The sequence below is a fragment of the Dicentrarchus labrax genome, unplaced genomic scaffold (assembly GCF_905237075.1).
Source record: "Dicentrarchus labrax unplaced genomic scaffold, dlabrax2021, whole genome shotgun sequence".
Classification (NCBI taxonomy): domain Eukaryota; kingdom Metazoa; phylum Chordata; class Actinopteri; family Moronidae; genus Dicentrarchus; species Dicentrarchus labrax.
Genome location: NW_026136702.1, coordinates 24199667 through 24221005, shown reverse-complemented (window position 1 = coordinate 24221005; position 21339 = coordinate 24199667). Strand labels below are relative to the sequence as shown.

At 40.1% G+C, this 21339-nt stretch overlaps 1 protein-coding gene across 1 annotated transcript in view; it reads left to right on the top strand.

Annotated features, from left to right (window-relative positions):
• The first annotated feature begins 5517 nt into the window (after nt 1-5517).
• Nucleotides 5518-21339, top strand: part of LOC127376595 (sodium/potassium/calcium exchanger 3-like) — a 95585-nt gene continuing 79763 nt past the window's right edge. The window contains exon 1 of the mRNA XM_051423633.1: nt 5518-5856. Coding sequence (XP_051279593.1) covers nt 5676-5856 — 181 coding nt within the window. The 5' untranslated portion in view covers nt 5518-5675. The remainder of the gene's footprint in view (nt 5857-21339) is intronic.

The window sequence follows — 21339 nt, the reverse complement described above, 5'->3', positions numbered from 1 at the left end:
TTTGTACACTGTACTCCTGACCCGATCTATCTGGGGAAAAAGCACATTGGACATTCACTCCTTGCTCTTTACCCTTCAGTACAACTGGAAATGAAAGTGAAAGAAATGCAGCCATTGTTGCTTACTCCAGCTTTCGATTGATGGAGCAGATGCCCTTTGGAGTTACGAGGAGTAAGATATGTTTTATAGTTTGCTTTTAAGTTATCATGAATATGTGTATGGACTACAGAAAACAGAGCGTGGCTCAGTCAACAAGGGTGGGACAGTTTTCTGTCTCACATAATGAATTTCAAACACACCTAATCAATCTTCTATGAGAAAACAAAATCCTTTTAACTGTTCCAACCAAATCCCTGATGATCAAAAGAGGCGAGGAGCAACTTCAATGGTCCACGCAGAAAGGAATAAACATGGAATCCTGGAATGATTTACAGGACAATGCCTGGACTAACAACACATCAAAGGTAGGTGTAACATCACACTACAAACGCAGTGTGTGTGTCCATGTGTACGTAAATGTGTAGAGTGTGCCTAGAGGGAGGTACAATGTGTGTGTTTGAGACAGAGGCAAGGAGAGTGGGAGCGTAAAATCTACGACAGACTTTTGATCCGATTCTCTTCATGATGCCTGTAAAACCTGAAGACTAACAAACATTCATTCATCAGATCTGAGAGAGTCAGAGTTTAAAGCAGGACTATCCAATTACAAATTCAGTTGGGCTAGATTTTAAAGGTCCAGTGTGAAGGATTTATTGGCATCTAGCGGTGCAGTTGCAGATTGCATCTCCCTCGCTTCATTTTACCCTTCTGTACGCGCAGGAGAAGTGAAGGTGAGCATTAAACAAAAATGGCAGCGATTCCGTCTTGAACAAGTGTTTTACAGAGTCTGTGAATGGCCTTTTCTTTCAGGATACAAGAAGGGAAGCTGCTTTCTTATGGTCCGTAATACGGCCCCGACTGAAAGATGCAATCGAACTCTACACTTTAGCGTCACTCTCCTGCGAGCCCCCAGGAAGAATTACCCAGAAAGTCTGCAAATGAAACACACTGGTTTGGTGTTTTGAGATGGACGTAAAATAAACCTTTGCCAGTGCAGGCAGGATTAAACGGCTTAGACAGCTTTTTTTTGGTCCATTTTACATTTCTTATTTCCATTAGTGCACTTCCCTACTTTTTTCAATAATTGTTCAGCTTGGTTAGAACTCACATGAGGAAATGTTTACTTATTGGTCCAGGATGTTGATGGAGCAGGTCTCTGCTCTTCTTCTCCTCCTAGGGCAACAGCACCCGCTGTGGGTGGGCTGGTCAGGCTGAGCTGGCCAGGTTGATTTGTCTGCACTTCCACGCTTCCTTTTCTGATGACTGTTGGCTATTTCTGTCACAGGTAATACATGTTTTAGCAATAAAGTAGGAGCTAGCTTTTGAATGTGCAGCCGTTGCCATAGTCAAAATCTCCTGAATCCAGTCCATTTGAGCAATTTTGGCTTAGCCCTTAAAAATCAAACCCAATCAGACATAATTTAACAATGTTTCAGCAATAAAAAAAAAAAAAATTTGATCAAAGACAGGCCAATCCTGTGGCGTGCATTTGCTGCGTTCTAAAAGATTTTTCCATCTCGGTGATGAATGCGCAGCACGACAGTGACGCTGTCCGTTCTGAGTGCGCTCACTGCTCGTCTCCATTCAAAATAATGAATTTGTGTACAAAAGATGCAACATCTGAATGGTCCCTAAAACAAAAAGGGAGCTAACTACCGGCTACTGCATCTACATGTGTAGCCGTTGCCATGACAATATACAAGTCAAATGTTCTGTAGACAAATACACACATAGAAACAAATACAAATAGTGCAAACTTGCAAAGGAATAAATAATAATAATAAATAATAGGTGGTCTCATTTTGCACTGAAAGCAAATAAATGTCTCTTTAAGGAGTACATGTAATAAACAACGTGTATCCCTGTTCTGCCTTCTAATCCAGTGCACTCGATATGTCATTGTCATTGTCTGGAATCACGGCTGTCAGATGCTATTGTTCAGAATGAGGATTATGCTCAATCCGTCATGAAGGAGTGTGTGTGTGTGTGTGTGTGTGTGTGTGTGTGTGTGTGTGTGTGTGTGTGTGTGTGTGTGTGTGTGTGTGTGTGTGTGTGTGTGTGTGTGTGTGTGTGTGTGTGTGTGTAAGCACGGGCCAAGGGGCTGTGGGTGTAATCTGGGAGGTCATTCGCTAATGCCACACTGCCTTCTATCTCTCACATGGCATTATGGGACTTCAGTTTCCATCCTCCCTGTGATGACATCACACCTCGTGGGAGGGCAAGCAGCGAGCGAAGGGCCGGAGTGATTTCTGCCAACACTCGATGAAGGAAAGTTCAGTGCAGTCAGATGTGCTCGGCAGTAATGGAACGCCTAATGTGACGGCTCAATTTCAAGTGACAATCTCAAGTGCCTAACAATTGACTTTCTCCTTCCCCTTCACTTTTATGTCCCTTTCTCTGTTCAGCTTCTGGAATAAAAGCACCCATCTGACGTTTCACTATAGAGAGGTCAGAGGGCGTGACCCCAATCAGCTGGAGTACCTTCAAGTGTGTGTGTGTGTGTTTTGAGGGTGAAAGATCAATCCCATTGTTTTTAATGGTAATGCTCATAATGGCAGTCCCTTTCAAAAGGCCCTTTGCTGAGCCGTAGTTACAACACACTTTTCTTTTCGTAGCTGCATTTTATTATGTCCCCAGAGACTCATTTTCTAGAACACAACCTCAGTCTTTTTTAGTTCAGGCAGCGCACCGCAATTACTCTGCATACCTGATTAAATACATTTGTGAAGCTTCAGAAAAAGAATACATGCAGAGTTTAGATTTTAGAGATACACACAGACCAAACTGTCTGACCCAGTAGTTAGATAATACTACTAAATACTAATATTTAGTAGTATTGTGATGCATTAGGAAATAAAAAAATACCCTTCCACAGTAAGGCAGTCCCTCCAGGATATTGTATGCTTTTTTGGGATTGTTACAGCCTAAAATGACTGATTTTACAGTGGCCTTTTCTAAAAAAAAAACGTATCTTTCAGGGAATGAGGCTCAACAATCAACTATCTTCCTCAGCTCTGATTGGTTGTTTTCATTCAGGCCCGGTGGATTCTTGCTAATGCCATTAGAAGCACTAGGAGGAATCAGAGGAACCTGATTGTTTCACAGATTATCTGTCTGTCAGGATATAGTGAAAGATTTAGCAAATATGACTAAAAGTTATTTTTATAAAAGTTTCAGCTTTAATTTCAACTTCCAGGAGGGAGTGGTAACGTCACTAACCTCTTGTCTTGGTAAGAATAATTTTGAAATATTATGATCTTATGTTTGTCTAAACAGTGTAAACTGTTACTGTATCCCACTATAATATATAAAGTCCTTTTATTTACACAGCTTTGTGTATAGGCATCTTGATCATTAATACCATTCCTCCACAGCAACAACAGCTATATCTTTGTCAATTCAGTCTGCCAATTTTAAGTGTAAAATATATTGCATGATCAGTATCAGTATTGCGCTCTCTCTTTTTCTCTCTCAAGCACTTCCCTCCCTCGTGTTTCTCTCTTTTTCCCTGTGACGTCTCCAGCTCTGAAGCAGCACATCCAAGACTTAAAATTTTCCTCCAACAACACTCCTGCCCCAGATCATTTAGCCAGGAAGACCGCCCTCTGTCTCCAACCAAGGAGGGGCAAGACTTGCAAGAAGGGGTTGTAGCCACTGAGTACGGTTGCTAACACGGATCACTGCTTACTACCACTAGGGGTTCTGAAGCTAGTGATCCGGACCAGTTAGTGAGTGGTCTGTGGAGTGGTCTCTGTGGTCCTAATCCACCTTCTCTTTTCTCCGGCTGTGTTGGCAGCACTGTTAGATCAGTGGTCCACTGCTCAGACCTAATCCTCCACACACCTCCTCTGTCTTATCTCCCCTTCTCCCTCCTTTGGCCACATGTTACCCTTTTGTTAGCTGTTAGTGCATTGTTTTTGTTGATGGATTCAAACAAACACCACAAACCATAATATACTGTGTATGAATTATATACTGTTGTCAGCTAGGCCTAGATTGTATTGTTACTGCACTGTAGATAGATAGATAGATAGATAGATAGATAGATAGATAGATAGATAGATAGCCTACTGTATGTGCAGTCCTTGTGGTTGCTAGGTTGCTACCACTAGGGGCGCTGAAGCTTGTGGTCCTCATGCTCCAGACCATTTGTTAAGTGGTCTGAGAGATCCCTCTTACGAAGATATAAGTTTGATATGTCGATACCAGGGGTAGGCAACCTGTGGCTCTTTTCGCCCTCTCCAGTGGCTCCATGTTGCTTTAACAAGAAATGAAATTCAAATTGTAAAATTTTAAAATTCTAAAAAGGAAATTCTCTGAGGAAAATAGGAATTGATATAGGGAGTTGAACCCACGGCCGCTGCAGTAGGGACTCTGCCTTGGTACATGGGGCACCAGCTCTACCAGGTGCGTAAATGCCTGATTGTTTAAAGGCACACCTCAAGACAATAAAGCACAGTGACTGTAATGAAGCATGTGAAAGGTGTAGTTCGCTCCTTTTCTGTCTGTCCTAGTATCCTGGTGTACGCTGAGTAAGGTATTTGTTGTTTGGTTTACTTAGATTCAAACTAAAGTGCAACAGTGAGAATACAGGCATTATCAACAGGCTAAACATGATGTTCTCTGATATGTATTTGCTAACACTGCAGATAAAGGGAAAGGTGGATTAGGACCACAGAGACCAGTCCACAGACCATTCACTGACGGGTCTGGACCAGTAGCTCCAGCGCCCCTAGTGTTAGAAACCAGTGCTCAGTGGATAGAGCAGTGAATTGGCTGCAACCCCTGCTGAACGGTGGAGAGGCACTTATCACCTATCTCTTTAAACAACTGCCCCGGAGTTAGCTAAAAACCGGAAATAACAACTTCAAAATAAAAAACTCAATAAATAAAAAAATACAACTTGTTTGGTATTCGCGTTTTATTTGGCTGGCAAATATTGATGTGAAATATGAATGCATCATTGGGATTCTACATTTTCAAGCTATCTGTTTTACCATTGAGGTTCCTTTTCCTGACCTGATAAAAATCTCAAATTACTGTATAATTTTTACATAAAGAAAAATGATATATATTACAGTGTGATATGCGACAGTTAATTCAAAATGATCTAAACTCTGTGAAACATAGAGAAGTAATAATTCATTTAGATTTTTGTAATTGTTTTATTAATAGTGCTGTTTTTATGGACCCAAAAGGTGCATGGTGTCACTGCCTACCAAGAATAAATATATAATTATATTAAGTGCAGCTTAAATATCCAGCCATTACCGTAATACCATTTATTTGTTTTATGATGTAAAGACAGTTGAGTATAATTTTTACCAAGCTACCCAAAATTTCACAAACGTTTGCGCGATAAGAGTTTTATTTTGACATTTGATACCGGAAGTTTGAGCATTTACACTCTGGCTGACTTTACTAACCCACCGACAACCCAGTCATATCTTCTCCCGTCGAGTAACTTCAGTGCCCACACTGCACATCTCTCTGTCTCTCCCTCCTCGCTTCAGTTTCTCGTACCTTTGCACCACCACCGGGGGTTCCGCCGGAACGCTCGCCGAAGGAAGAGCGCCATGGCCCGCGTGGTGGTTGAAGGGATGCCGGAGACGGCCGCCGGAGGAGGTGTGATGCTGAACCGACGGAGGAGCAAAGCCAGGCGGAGAAAGCGAAAGGAGTTGTTCGCCTTCCAGATGTGCTTCGCGGGGGTACTGCTGGGTCTCGTCGTAGGGCTCCAGTCCGTGGCACAGAAAGCAGGTGAGGGGCAGTTTACACGTCTTTCACTGTCAACCGACATGTTTGACATGTTTGACATGTTTCTGTTGGGAAGAAAGCGGCGGAGTTTGTGGCGAACAGGAACAACAAGCAGTTTGGAGGCAAAAGGCGGTTAGAGAAACATACAGTTTTTCTTTCTGCGTTCTGTTACATTTAAAACAACAAAATAAGCTTTTACAGCTCTACTGGGATGGCTGTTAGGGAGAATATACAGAAAAAGTGTAAGTAATGTATAACATGAGAAATAATATAGTCAAACATGGGATTTACAATATTAGGTGATGGTCAGTATTGATTAATGAACAATAAAGACACTAAATATTACAGCTCTGATTCTGTACTCATCACTGAACAGGCTGCCATATAATACAGTATAGATCCCATTGGGATTAGTGCAGCTGAATTAGATTGAATTTGGGTGCAGCTTTCTGTGTATAGTCAGTGCACACATTTACAGTCACTGTAAAGAACAAAACAACAACATGCCTTCTTGGAGCTCAACATCTGTAACTAATAATCCCCTGGAAATGGTAGCGCTGCTATGCTGCTCTGTGCTTGTATCACTTAACAGAAATCTACTTTTTCTAGCATTTCCTGTTAGCTCCAACAGGACAACCAATAAGCTGGATATGAGGTGGGATTATTTGTAAGCAACAGGCAGTTGACATCGACTCAATGACATGTTTAAAGACCCCTTCCAGATATGTATTAAGACATAGGAATAGTCTGTCAGGAACAATAATGGGAAAAGTCTAATTTCCACATTAAAACCCTTAAAAAGTCATCTCCTCCTTCTACCTCATTAAATCTTCCAGAGTCTCTGAATATGCAAATGTTGTTCATTTCTAAAGTTTTCCTGCTGGACACAAGATGTCTCCTCCTTCACTGTAAAGTCCATTCAACTATTTGTGATGTCACAAATCCTGCTGGTAAGCCCCGCCCCTTAAAAATCAGATGTTCAATGATCACAGAGAAACTTTCCACTTTCAGCAGATGAATGGGAAAACATCCTTCTAGTGTCAAACTCTGCACAGACATCATTCAAACAGCACACTGTCGACACAGGAACAAACACTGATTTCTGACTGGAGGGGGGCTTTAAAGCCGGCATACTTTAACTGGAAATATAATTTAAATGGTGCCCTCGGAAGCCTGTCGCTGCTAGGGATATTCATATTGACTGATCATCCAGTGGTAATCAATGTGCTGTGTGGTGTCATTTGTGACATTTCAGGAGTGTAGTGTGTACACAAGCTCGATTCACACTTTTGAACAGCTTTATATCATTACCAGCTCTGAGCTCAGCCAATGTTTTGGTGTTTTTTGCCAAGTAGGTCTTGTTAATGGTCAAGTCAGCAGCCCAGTTAATGTTACTCTATCCACTCTATCCCAAAACCAGACAGCCCAGTGATACATCATCAGGATGTAAGCAGAACTACTGTTGCAGTTGTATAGAAACATGTTTTGTTCACATTTCCTGACTCTTTTTTTGTTTTGTTGTCTCTGATTAGAGTGATGCAGTATGATTTGTTTTTAGTGCTAATTGTTGACCAACCTGGCAACTGATCGATGCACTGATTTGTTTCTGATAGTGAAAGCCTCTGTTTTGGGGGTCACAGAGAAGATGGGACTGTGAATTGATTACATATGTCTCCAAAATGTAACTGGGAAAGCAAGAAATGATCATCAGTGGCACATTTAATAATGAGTGGTTTTAATTGGGATGATATTCCATTTTCACAACAGCTGCACTGTTTGCCATGATCTCTTATCGTTTTATCAGGAAAAAAAGAAGCATACAGACCAGACAACTACCATGAAGTGAAAGAAATATGCAGTACTGAAACTATTACTGGATTAAGTTGATTCTGCAACAGATTTGATCATTTCAGTTTGTGCTTGAGTTTTATTTATTTGCACTAGTTAAAATTAACCCAATAACATAATATAACTGAAATGAATGTGCAAGGAGAGGAAATCTGCCTGGATATCAGACATTTTATGCCACAGGAATCCCACAAAAAGCCTGCGGAATCCTGGAGGAACTGATGGAGGCACCAGAATTAAATTGAGACTGTTTCATAACCAGTTAAAAACTCCTTTTAGTACATTTAATGATCTCATCAATAATGAAAATAATATAAATGAATCAGAAAATGCAGTAAAACCTGATTCAATATGGACAGTGAGGTGATAACAGGACGAACTCCACTGCATCCCTGTTGACCTAATGTCATTCTGTAGATTTGGTCCTTCCAACTTGATGATGAAGAGGAAATGCTGATACTCTTCTTTCTTCTATGTCATCATTACTCGATCTGTAATTCTGTTCTGTCCGTGTGAGGATTTGCTGCTGTTCACTGTTTAACATGGTTGTTGGACTCTTGTTGGGCTGTTATAAGGCGTCACCTTATAACTAACTGAATAATTAGAAAGGAGTCAGAGTAAATAGAAGTAGATAAAACCACTGGTTTTATATCCTAACTGTATGAAAATGATAAAAGAAATGGTCATAATTCCATGTGTTACTGTAACGTTTATTTCATTAATCAATTACTTGTAAACAGTTAAATTAATCAGCATTTATTTGAACTATTTCAGTTAGTCGTTTTGAGTCTTTAGAAAAAGAATTCTCTGATCTCAGCTTCTCCAATGTGAATATTTTCTGGTTTCTTTAGTGTTTCTCTATGACAGTAAACTGAATATCTTCTTCTATCTAGCTTGTGGACAAAACAAGACACTTAAAGTCGTCGCCAGGGAAACACTGATCAACATTTTCCACTATTTTCTGACATGTTATGGAGCACACAACTAATTGATTAATTGAGAAAATGATCTACAGATGAATCAATAATGAAAATATCCGTTACTTGCAGCCAAAGCTGTTTTGTTCACGTTGCTTGTTTTGTTTGACTGACAGTCCAAAACCCAAAGATATTTAAGTTACACTAACTTATTAAACAGCGGAAAGCAGCAAATCCTCACATTGGAGAGGCTGGACACCTCCGCCACCTTAGCCCCCTCATCGACAAATCAATTCAGCACCAAACTACACAATCATTAGACTGTACCCACCTCCCCCCGATAGAGGATTGTGCTCCGAGTTGGATGCTAATTGACAGCGCTTTCACATGGACTCCCATGTGAGACCAGGACCTTCTTTCATGTCAGTGATAGTATCCCTCGGGCCACGCTGAGGCTTTCAAGGTCCGACACGTGGATGTGCACACACCTCTCCTCCCTTGTCCTCCATCTGTCCTCATTTCCACATTATTTTCCATGGCTCTAAGCCCATCCATCCATCCATCCATCCATCCACATCTCACCTCCTAAAAAAAAAAGGTAAAAGCAAGACCCAGGACAACAGCACTATAGGAAGGAGGATTACCCACATGAGCAAACACATGTTGCTGTCATCTGGAGGTTTTAATATCATTGAGCCTTGCTACTCAAGCTAAAGTCCCTCCATCATCCATCTGTGACAAACCTAAAAGATGTGCGTAGCAGCCAGACAAATGGTCATGCTATGGAGGAGCCACTAATGGCTGCTTGGTATATCTGGTATACAGCATTAGTCTCCAGATGATCTCATTACGTAACTTAAAGCTCTCGTCGTTGGTGGGTCCCCTTTCTCTTTGCACGCTAGCAGGGGATGGGAGGGGAGAGCGGAGGAGCACAGACGGCGCACTTTGCGCTGACGAAGCCTCGGGACTCGAAGCCGCATCAGACAAAAAGGAGAAGAGACAAGGAGGAATGGGGGTGGGGGTTTGTGGGGTAGAGTGGGAGCAAGCGAGGACAGCAGTGGCGGTGATGAGGGAGGTGGAGGTGGAGGAGGAGCGGACACATTGAGGTGGATAAAGTGAGGATGGGAACCTGAGGTGGTTATGAGTCAGAGAGTGAGAGGAGAAAGGAGAGAGGTCAGGTTTAAAGGAGCAGGCGATGCGGACTCTGATTTGAAGTCGTTATGTTATCACTCTCTCTTCCCGTTTTTCTCTCTACTCTAAATATCAACTGCGCAAGGCCTTTTCTTAAAAAGTCCAAACTAATAATTCATTTACCTTGAGGCATTGAGCTTGTGTTTTATGGAAAACAACTTCTAATGATGCAGCAGCAGGGAAACGCTTTTTCTTCTTGGATCAACATCAACTAGAAAGAAACTAAAATAAAAGGTTAATTCTGTTTTTATTACAACTGTGGTCTTATTGTTGACATTTTGGACGTCATTGGTTACAGTAACAATAGGGCAGTGTATTGGCAAGATTCTGGCGATACAATACGTGTCATGATACAGGGCTTACGATTCAATATATTGTGATACTGTAAGCAAGGTGATAAACTGGGATTTAAAAAAAATTTCATTTTAGGAAAACTGTATATAGAACACACCACCATATGTATAAAATTAGAATTTTACGTGTGATCTGGAACATCATCGACCTCTGTTAATGTTCGGAACTACTATCTAGCGATTGGGGGTTTAAACACAAAAATCGTAATATCACAAACAAAATATCACCATATGATATCTTAGTACACAGCTAGATAACGGCGACAAATACAAATGCAGAGCCCACTGTCCTGATTGCATAACAACGTTTTTTACATTAATTTTATGCATATGATGATGTTTTCTACATACTATGATTTTCTTTAAATAAGACAAAAATTGTGGTGTATTGCCTTGCTTACAGAATCGCAACATATCGTAATATACTGAATCATAACCTGTATTGTGATACGTATCATATTGCCAGATTCTTCCTCTTAAATAATGTTAAAACACAAATAAAGTTGTAGCTTAGGTTATGAATTTATACGACAGGCAGTGGGTGATTCTGTTGCTCTGAACTAAGTGATCGACTGATGTGTTTTTTTCAGGGCCAAAACAGATACTGATACTGATTGTGTCAAAATTCACACGGTGTTCCCACTCTTTTTAAGAAATTATTTTCCAGGAACTTTTCAGGACATTTTCCATGAGTTTTCTTGACAGTACAGGACAGTATTTGCTCACAAAGGGTCATATGATTTACCGGTAGACCTCGTAGGTGGTCAAGGTTTATTAGACAATCCGTGTCGTAGAATTTATTTTATCTTATTGAAAAATGATTATTTACCAGGTACTTGTACTTGATTATTTCCATTTTATGCTGCTTTATACTTCCACTCCACTATTTGCAGTATTATTGTACTTTTTACTCCACTACATTTATTTGGTAACTTTGTTACTTTGCAGATTCACAATATTAATACAAAACATGAATTCTAAATTTTTGATTATGATGCATTATTATAGATGAAGCTAGCCAGCAGTATAAAATAATCATAACTATCCTCACCATTACCAGCTTCAACATTAATGAACACATTAATGGATCAGTAATTATAATCCAGTTGTTCATGTGCCATTCTGTACTTTTACTTTTGGTACTTGCCAAATGCCAATACCTTTGCGCTTTAAGTCAGTAAGATTTTGGATGTAGGATGCATTGCTACTTTTACTTCAGTAAAAGATCTGAGTACTTAAAGCATATGTTTAATTAAATGCTGCAAAAGAGACATTTAAAAAAAATATTACTTTACTATTACTTATGATGTGTGAGATTGTACTGTGGGCTGTTGAGTAAAATTACGGAGTGATGACTACAGACAGAACCAAAGTAACACATTTTTAAATGAGTTTATTTTAGCGGCACTCGGATAAAAGGATAACGATACTGATAATATTGGATCCGATAATTGGCCAGGCTGATATTCGGTCGATCCCTACTCTGAACAATGCGTGAGTGAAAACAAGTACAACCTGTGGGTCATTATTTTCTAATGCCTTGTGCAAAGGTCAGGGCCTGATGTACACCGAGTACATATGAGTATTTCATAGGAAAAGAAACAAAGTAAAAGCACCATGAACTCAACCCAAGCAAAACTAATTACCAGGCACTTATCAGACATCTAAAGCAGCTCTATTACAGGAAAGTCAGTATGTTCAGTGTACAATATTCCGCATATTAGTCCTGTAGGCAGACTCTAAAGAGGTTGATTTACTATTCTACCTTCATTTTTTCATCTTCTCTCACTGTTGCCGATGGGCAGATTCTGACATTTCACACAAATGGACTGCTGCTCCTCCCTGGGCGGTGCCTTTAATGTGTGATTGTCAGATTCCTTAATTAGCTAGTTAAACTTGAGAAAACGCCGACAGAGCTACAACTGAGTAATATTTTCTTCCACTGGATGCCGGATGAGACGGCTGATTTCTAGCGTGTGACCATACTCTTCATCCTAACAAAATTTTTACCTTTACCAACAGCAAAATAAACATTCACTGTACATGAAGCATGTATGTATGACTGCTCTGGGCAGCATGGGTGTGTCCTAACTTTTGAGGATGTTAACAGTTCTGTAAGTGATAAGTAGGTTGATATATTCTCTGTCTTAGTTCACAGTGAAATCAGCGACTTTTTTAATACTGGTATGTAAATTGGAGTTAACTTACTCCAGTCATTGCTATTTACAGAAGCTGCATTTCCCTCTTTCTCAGAGGAACTAAACAATCATAAACTGAGTTATTCTACGCAGACACATTACACATGACTATGTATTGTGCACCAAAACAATCACAAATGAAATTTTCTGCCCAATCTAATCCGTTGGTGCACAATGGAAGGTATACACAGTGTTTATGTGCCAGTACAGAAAGCCAGTCTCAGCAAACATCTTGTTTGGTAATCTCAGGGTATTACTGGAAATTTTGTAACACTAGTATGGATACAATACGTGCGTATGTCCTACGTCAATTAGATCAGTAGCTGTATCGAGGCCCAAAGACAGGGATGAAATAACAGAATCTTTTCCAATCATCAGTCTCATTTTGTAATAAAAATCATGAGAAAATCCTATGGTAAACCCAGGATTGTGAATTGTATCAAATCGTGAGTTGAGTTCATTACTGATAAACCCACTGTACTGCAAATGGCAAGCAGACATTGGTGAACATAGCGGAGCATTGAGCAGAAAAAGAACAAAACAGAGCTAATAGAGTGAGTGATATTACTTACAGTGGTCCGCCTGTTCCCGGAAACAGCAGAAGTTCAAGAAAAAACAAATTGTGTGGTTTTCAGCTAAAATGTACTCGTCAGTTTTGGATACTATGGACACCAGCCAGTACCAATAAGTACTGAAGTTCTATACCTGTACCCGCTATATGTAGCACCTTTTTAATGTTTCGATTCTCTTAGCTTTTTGGGCTTGTGACTCTCAACACAATCTGCTTGAAACACTGTTCTTCAAGCTCTTTAGCTCTCATGCCTCTGCTGTCATCCACAAACACACTAATGCACACACACCTCCACACACAGGACTGTGTCTAATTCAGCTGCATCTGGGTCAGCCTGTGTGAACAGAGAGCAACACTCCCCCAGTCTGAGACACACACAGACAACCCCCCTCTCCCTTTTCTATCCATCCATTTCTCCATCCTCTGTCGTACTCTCTCTCTCTCAAGCATCCCCTCCATCTAGTGGTCACTCTGGTGTCATCTTGTCCCTCTGTCCCTCCATTTCGGTGGCACTCAGCTATCATTTTGGTATATCCCCCTGTAGCTGTGACCCTTGTGCCCTTCGTAGTGCCCCAGCCACGCAGCAGCTCCAGTTTTCTCTTCTCCCCGCTTTTTCACCCTTGCTCGCTCTCTCCTATATCATCAGCACACAGTCTTCAAAAGCCTGTTCACAGAATTTGCTCAAGCACAGCTCACTTGTTTGTTGACTTATATATTTGCTGTTCTGCCTCCCCACCATCACATATCTGCGTCATTGTCTCTGGGTTAAATACGGTAACCTACTGTGTTTCCCTGAGCACACTTAATTCAGCTCAAGAGGAGGAAATGAGTAGAAATGTTTAGACTTTTACTGTAAAAGCAAAATAGTATACCTTACTAGAAATAACAAAGTAAGTTTTCTAGATTTTAACCAAAGTGTTGAGTTTACTATCAGTGGCTAAATGTTGTGAACATAAAGGTGGCACTAGCTCACAGAAATGGTATTATTCAAGTTAACTTACTCAGAGTCTGAGTTGTCACTTGGAATAATGAACAGTAGGTGGCGATAATGCCCCTCATGGAGGTAAATCGCAGTTAAAGAAGGTGCAGAAGAAGTAGCTTTGTCTTCACATTTGTACTGACTCACACAGCCCACGCACAGCTTGCGTTGTCGAAGAGGAGGAAACGACATTTTTGAGCGCGAACAAGACAACCAAGGCTAATATTGCCGCTCCAATGTTGTGAGGCACTACATAGGACCTAACTGAAGTTTTGATATCGTCTTTTTGAGGTTTTTTTGTTGTTTTTTGTAAATATGTTTTGTTAGTATTCATCGGTACCATTTTTTAAGGTATCAACTGAAGTAACCCAGTACTATTGCATTGAAACTTCTAGTCTAACGGTACCTGCATTTGATCCTTTTTGTATAGGGAGCTAGGGGAAAAAAACAAACTATTTGTATGTTTTATCTATCTCACTGTTTTATCAGATACATTGAGAGACGTTATTATTTCTTTGATTTATTTATTTTTTATTACTGTGATCGGACTTTCATCCTGATGTACTGTACTGGCTACAGCACTGCACAGGTTGTTCACATATGTATCTGTTTAAGCATAAAAAGGTTTGTTAATAAACTCTTGTCAAAGTTCAAGGTTGTACTTTGTGACTGCTTACCCACGGAAAGTTGAAGCTAATTAATAATAATAATAATACATTTTATTTAAAGGCGCCTCTCTGGGCACTCGAGGACACTGTACAACGGATAAAAAATAAAAACAGTGAGAAATAAGAAACAGATAGGAAAAGACAATGTAGATAGTTAAGTTGGGTATGCAGTTCTGAATAGGTGAGTTTTTAATTGTGGCTACTTATTCTAACATATTCAGTTTACTTTAAAGTTGGGAAACTGATTGCCTCACTTTATCCAAGTAACCATAGCTTGTCTTTAGTAAGATACATGAATGTCTAAGAGTAAATTTACTTGCAGTCATTCAGTAATCTTACTTGAAATCTAAGAGTAAATTTACTTGCAGTCATCTAAGAGTAAACTTACTTGCAGTTTTTTTAAGTAAACTGAACTAGTTAGAATTTACAGTGTAGTTCAATCTTGGATATACATTTTAATACTTGCGCTGTTACGATGCCTGTGTTTTAGTACTGATACTTTTTGAATACCTTAGTTTTAGTCACTTCAGGAACTTAACAAATACAAATGAGGGCCTAGACATTTTTATTTGTCCAACCAACAATGAACAAGTGAAGTATTAAGAATTAACCAGTTGGCGTCACAGGACTTGGGTCAAGGACGTAACAACACGGGCATACCTGGAGCGGTACAACCTGTGAGTTTCTTTTATGTTGACACAAACAGAAGGAACACTTCTAATTAAATCATTGATGCTTACTACTAAATTACCAGAACCTCATCGTCATCGACGTGCAGCCCACGGGTCTTGGTTGCTTAGTAGGTTGCCTCTCAAGTACCTTGGATAAAAATATAAAAGTAGCGTGGCTGGCAGTTTTTAGATGCACATCTAAAATGAACATCTGAACGGCCCCCTACGATGATTATTAAAAAGTGTTAGCTTGCGAACTTGCTAACTTGCAAAACTTGCAAAAGTTACATGCTCAGTGTCACCATGTTAATATTGTGCATGTTGACTTTAGCCTGTAGCTCAAAACATTGTTGCTGTTACTGCAAGTGAACATTTGGCCACTTGAGGGCAGCAGACCAACCTGTAAAGAAAACATACATATAATCACCTTGTAAAGTGGCTAACAGGTTAGCAGTTTCTTTTGTGTACACCCAGTGGACACAGAGCAACATTAGCATTCCTTTGGAGTCCAGTTTCTGTCCTCCTGATGAATGTTAGTTCAATATTCACTTATAGCTCTGTTTTGGGCTCCACCAACAAAACCTAGGGTTCTTTAGCTGCTAAATTCTGCACTACATTCTCCAGCTAGTCACTAACGTTGTACGTTTGGTGTTTGGTACTGGGCAGGTAGTCTATAGAAGGTTGATCATATCTTCTTTACTGAAAACTCCGGCTGTAAATAAGGTTGATGAGAGTGGTCAGACTACACCAAAATAAATGAATTATTAAAGCCAAACAATGAGCTCAAATAGGCTAAAATACTCCTATTGAGCTATAGAGTTAAAGGGGAACTGCAGATTTCAGAGTTGCTATGTGGGATTGTCACTAAGAGCGACAGCGTTCACATTACACAATCTTTGCTCCATTGTGCAAATCAAAATATTGATCGGTGCAGCTTTAACATTTTACTAACAAACTGTATAAAACCCCAATCAAATCAATTCATGTTGAATGTATGTAACAATAAATGATGCATCTATGTGAACAGGCAACATGTCAGGTACACACAGATTACCTCTCCACTTTGCTGAGAGTGACTGCTAAGCAATAAGCATGGATGAGCTGACCTTCATCTGAACTTGTGCACAATTTAATACATGCACATTGAGGTTTTCCTACACACACACACACACACACACACACACACACACACACACACACACACAGACACACACACACACACACAGACAAGCACACACGCACACACACACACACACACACACACACACACACACACACACACACAGGCCTTTTAGAGTTGTAACAGTTCTCACTTTACAGGAAAATGCAGACACCACTGTGCAAGGTACTGCAGTAAAACGAAGAGGGCACATGACAGGAAGGAAGTGTGTGTGTGTATGAGTCTGTGTGTGTGTGATGAATGAAACAGTCAGAACATGAGGTGCAAATGGCCCGCTGGTGTTCATCAGGCACTACAATATATGGATTTCTCTCTCTCTTTCTCTCATTTGCCTTCTATTACTGCTGCTTCATTCTCTCTCTTCCTTCCTCAGTTTTTTCCTTCTCTCTTTTTTCACTGTCTGTTCCCTGTGATACACTCCTCTTGAGCTGGTGGTCATGTAGCACTTCATTATAAGAGCTGCCTTTGTAGGCTTTGTGACAGCAAGTCCAGGTTTTGATAGATGGCTTTGTGTTATTGTAACAAGCTGAGCACCTAATGGGGCCTGTCTTCTCTCTGGGTTACAATGCTGGGAATCATATCGCGCTCCTCCCTGACTGAATGATGGACATGTCCTTACTGTAAAGCTATTCGAGGCAGTGACCACATGCAAATATATGCAGATTCATGAAAGGCCGGAATTCCACAGCACAATCTGACTGAACTCTTTAAAGGAAACTTTTAGTGTTTTGCACAGAATTAAATGGCATTCTGTGATGTGAGAGAATTGTTAGTACTGTTGTCACTACTGACAATCAACACACATGCTCATTGTTTTGGCATACAAGGAATTTGCCTCGTTTCCTAGTTGGGAAAGAAGTGGTCAGAGCTCGACTGCTAAGGGATTTCTGAAACCTATATGATTTTCGTGGGGAGCTCAGAGCTTCTTCTCTCTTACTCTGTGCTGCTTGCCACAGTATTGTAAATCACAGCTCTGCTGGAGAAACTTTACACCAATATATTACCAATTATTTAAAGGCATATTATAATATACCATTATATTTCTTTATGTCAGTGCATATTGGCGCACCATATATCGCTCTATGTAGTATATATAGTGTGCAGAATTCATTCTTGACAGTGATGGATGATATGTACATGTTAAAAACAGTGTGTATTAAACTGAATATAGATATAATTTTGGTCTATTTGGCTGCCTACCAGAGTGGAGAAGTGGAACAGGTATGGTGAGGTGTCCAGGGTGTGATGGGTCTGCAGTGATGTTTCCTGACTAACATGTATAAGTAATGAATGGAGGGCAGCTAGCCACCAGTGATTTTTTTCTGCAGTCCTGACTGTCCGTTGTAGTCTGTTCCTGTCCTGTTTGGTGGCAGATCCAAACCAGACAGTGATTGATGTGCAGAGAACAGTCTGGATTATTGCTGGATAGAACTGAATCACCAGCTCTGGAGGCAGGTTGAGGCAGGAAGTGCATCCTCTGCTGGACCTTCTTGGTGATTGTGCTGATGTTGGACGCTCACTTTGGGCCCTGAAAGATTTCCACATCAGACACAGTGCTGTTGAGTATGGTGATTGAGTGCAGTGTTGGGGGTAGTCGAGGTGTTGCAGGATGTAGTGCAGTCCCATGTTGACTGCATCATCCACAGACCTGTTTGCCTATGTAGACAAACTGCATGGGATCCAGCAAGGGGCCTGTGATGTCCTTCAGGCTGGCCAACACTGTCGAAGGAATTCATGACCACAGATGTCAGGGCAGTAGTCATTGAATCCTGTCATACAGGGTTTCTTGGAGACCATGATAATTGTGGAGTGTTTAAAGCAGGAGGACCATTCCAGTTCCGTCTGGATTCTGTCCCATCTTCTGTAGGCCTGACGAAACGGCCTCAGACAAGCTGTAAACCAGGATTTGTTGTTGTTGTTGATATGTGGAGAAAGTTTTAGTTGCCACACATGTCCTCACAAAAGCTGATGTTGCTGTGTCAATGAGTTCATTCAGTTCTGTCGCTGCAGCCTAAAAAACAATCAGGGCAGTGAAAGCAGGTCTCTAATTCCAGCTTTGCCTCGTTGCTCCATGAGGACATTCACTTATATTTCATTTAATATTTATAATATATTTATAATTTATAATTTTTTTAGTAGCCAAACACTATCCCCAATAGGCCCCAGATCATCACAGGTTAAATGTCACTGCTCAAAAGACGAGAACAGTCCATGGGTGAGTTGAGGGCAGAGGAGGGACGGCAGTAAAAGTCTTAAGGCTGGAGAGATTACAGCTTAAAAACTGACTAGTAGAGCTTCAATGAATTTTATGCACATGTTGTTGGCCTTTTTTTTGTGTGAAAAACATAATCGTAGTTTAATTTTGTTAAACTCACAAAGGTTTCGATTTCTTATAACAACTGCTGCAGTGAAGCAGATTTGTCTTTAAACCTCAGGAACCCTATTTATTTATCAAAAAGGCAAATGAAAGAAATGTTAAATGTAAGATCACATTGAGTTACAGAAGCTAGCTCGGACACGAAGAAACAGAACGCAAAAACCCGCGGTTATTCGTTTTCCAACACGGATGTGACGTCACTCTCGAGCAGCAAGTCGCGATAACGAGACAAAAAGAACGCCCCATTATACATGGCTACTGTAGTATTAACGGTATCTGTCGGCTGATGTAATGATATCATGTCAGGGTATTTTAGACTCGGAGAGGACAAGATATTTGTGTGCTGAAGCTTGATAAACTACAATATTATGTGTACAATATCATAAACGAGCACTAAAATGCAGTCCTGGTGCTGCATCACAGTTTTATTAAGACCAAACATCATGTCCCTGCCTGAGGAGTGTTGGCGAAGGCACTCAAGCTGCTGTGACACAGTCGGGATAAAAGGATCTGCTAAATTATGTGTTTTATTAAATGAATATTGAGAGAGCGTCATTATGGAGAAAGCAGCTGTTGAGAAATGTGAAATAGGAGCTTGTACACACAATCCAAACCCTACCATAGAAGTGTCTTTACATCTTTATACATCATAGATTTCCTGAGGACTTTCCAGTGGAGCACCCTAATTCAGCAACCCTTTGTACCAGGGCTTTGAAGTGGCATGGTTGAGGAGTTTCCAGGGATCACATGAAATCCAGGTGGTAATGCAGGAAAGAAACGGTGGGGATCTCATCTCTTAAAGTACCTCCAGAGGTGGTCAGAGGCACTTTAACAACAAATGCACCTCGATTCCACATTTCAGAGCTGCAATAAAAATAATTCATTTCATTTCATGTATAGATTGAACCTGGAAAAACAAGCAGATTAGACATGCAAATAGATCTGGGTATTCGGGGATGGAAAATAAACAAGACAAGGTGTTTACTGTCAGTTTTAAAGGGCAAACATTTACAAAAGGAGGTAACATGCATGATGGTGAACTGTGAGGGGAAACTATTCTTGTGTTTTTACCAGACCTGCATTTTGATTTAAGGTGTGAGTGTGATTCATGGTTTAAAGACGGAAAATAAATATTTAGCATCTGCTTGTTACGATACTTAGACTTAGACTTAGACTTCACTTTATTGATCCCTTTGGGATGACTCCCTCAAGGAAATTGAATTTCCAGCAGCTTACAAAACACTTGTATAGAAAATAAAAGAGGTATAATAAAATACAGTATAAGATAAACAATAAACTCTTAGCTAAATATAGAAAGTAGAGATAAGAATAAAAGTAAAATAAAACTCAAGTAAAATCAAATCAAATCAAATCAATGTAGAGAACTGTATAGAGGATACATATAGATAAATATATAGGACTGTATATGGCATTGTGTTATTATACAGTGAATAAATGACATTAGCAGAAATTAGCAGTTAAATTAAATTATTGCACTTAAGCAGTGGATTGAGTTATTGCACAAAAAAGAAGAAGAGTGTCCAGGTATGTATGTGAGTCGATTATTATTGCACAGTGAGTGGCTACCACTCCTTCCCTTCTGTCCTCTTTACCCTATTTCCTCCTCCCCCCGAGTGAGGAGTTGTAGAGTATGATGGCATGAGGGACAGAGGAGTTCTTGAGTCTGTTGGTCCTACACTTGGGGAGGAGCAGCCTTTCACTGAACAGGCTCCTCTGGTTGCTGATGACGGTGTGCAGGGGATGGCTGGCATTGTCAATAATGTCCAGCAGTTTGTCTGCTGCTGTATATGATGCTTACATTGAGTCAAATATCAAAACCAAAAAAGCCTAGTTGTAATTATTTCATAAATTTTTTTTGCATTATTTTGTACACACTTTTTGTGCCAAAAGAAATCAGGTTCCTCTGATTCGTCCTAGCGTTCATAATGACAACTAAAAAGAACCAAACCAAATGTAGTTTATACTGTCAGCAAAAAGACATAAACTCTATTTAATTAAAATGGGAATTTGTCATTTGAGCGCTAAAAAAATCGAAATCGACTGCTAATAATCAAAGGTTTCACTTTCGTAACAGGGTTGTGATTGACACTGAAAAGTCTCTTGCGCGTGAAAAAACATTGTGTAGCACATTGTAGAACAAAATGACAACCCACCTAGCATGCCCCAGTGCAGTCACATCATTAGCACTCAGCCAATTATTTACTTAATAATATAATGACAATATTTTATTTCAAAATAAGAGCACACTGTTATTTAAGGTAACGTCATCTAGGATTGACAAATGTATCCTCAAACTGTGTTCAAAGAACCAAATTAGACAGGATGGGAACAAACAGGTTTATTTTAGCCTGAAAATTCATTCAGTGTCATATGAGCTGTCTGTGTCCTCTCCGGTAGCTAATGATCCTGTTGCTTGTACTGTTTTCTCTCTTTGACCAGAATTGTTCAGTCCTATTATTCCCCATTCTATAACTGCTGTACAACACTGGTTTTCACCCCAATCACCACAGGA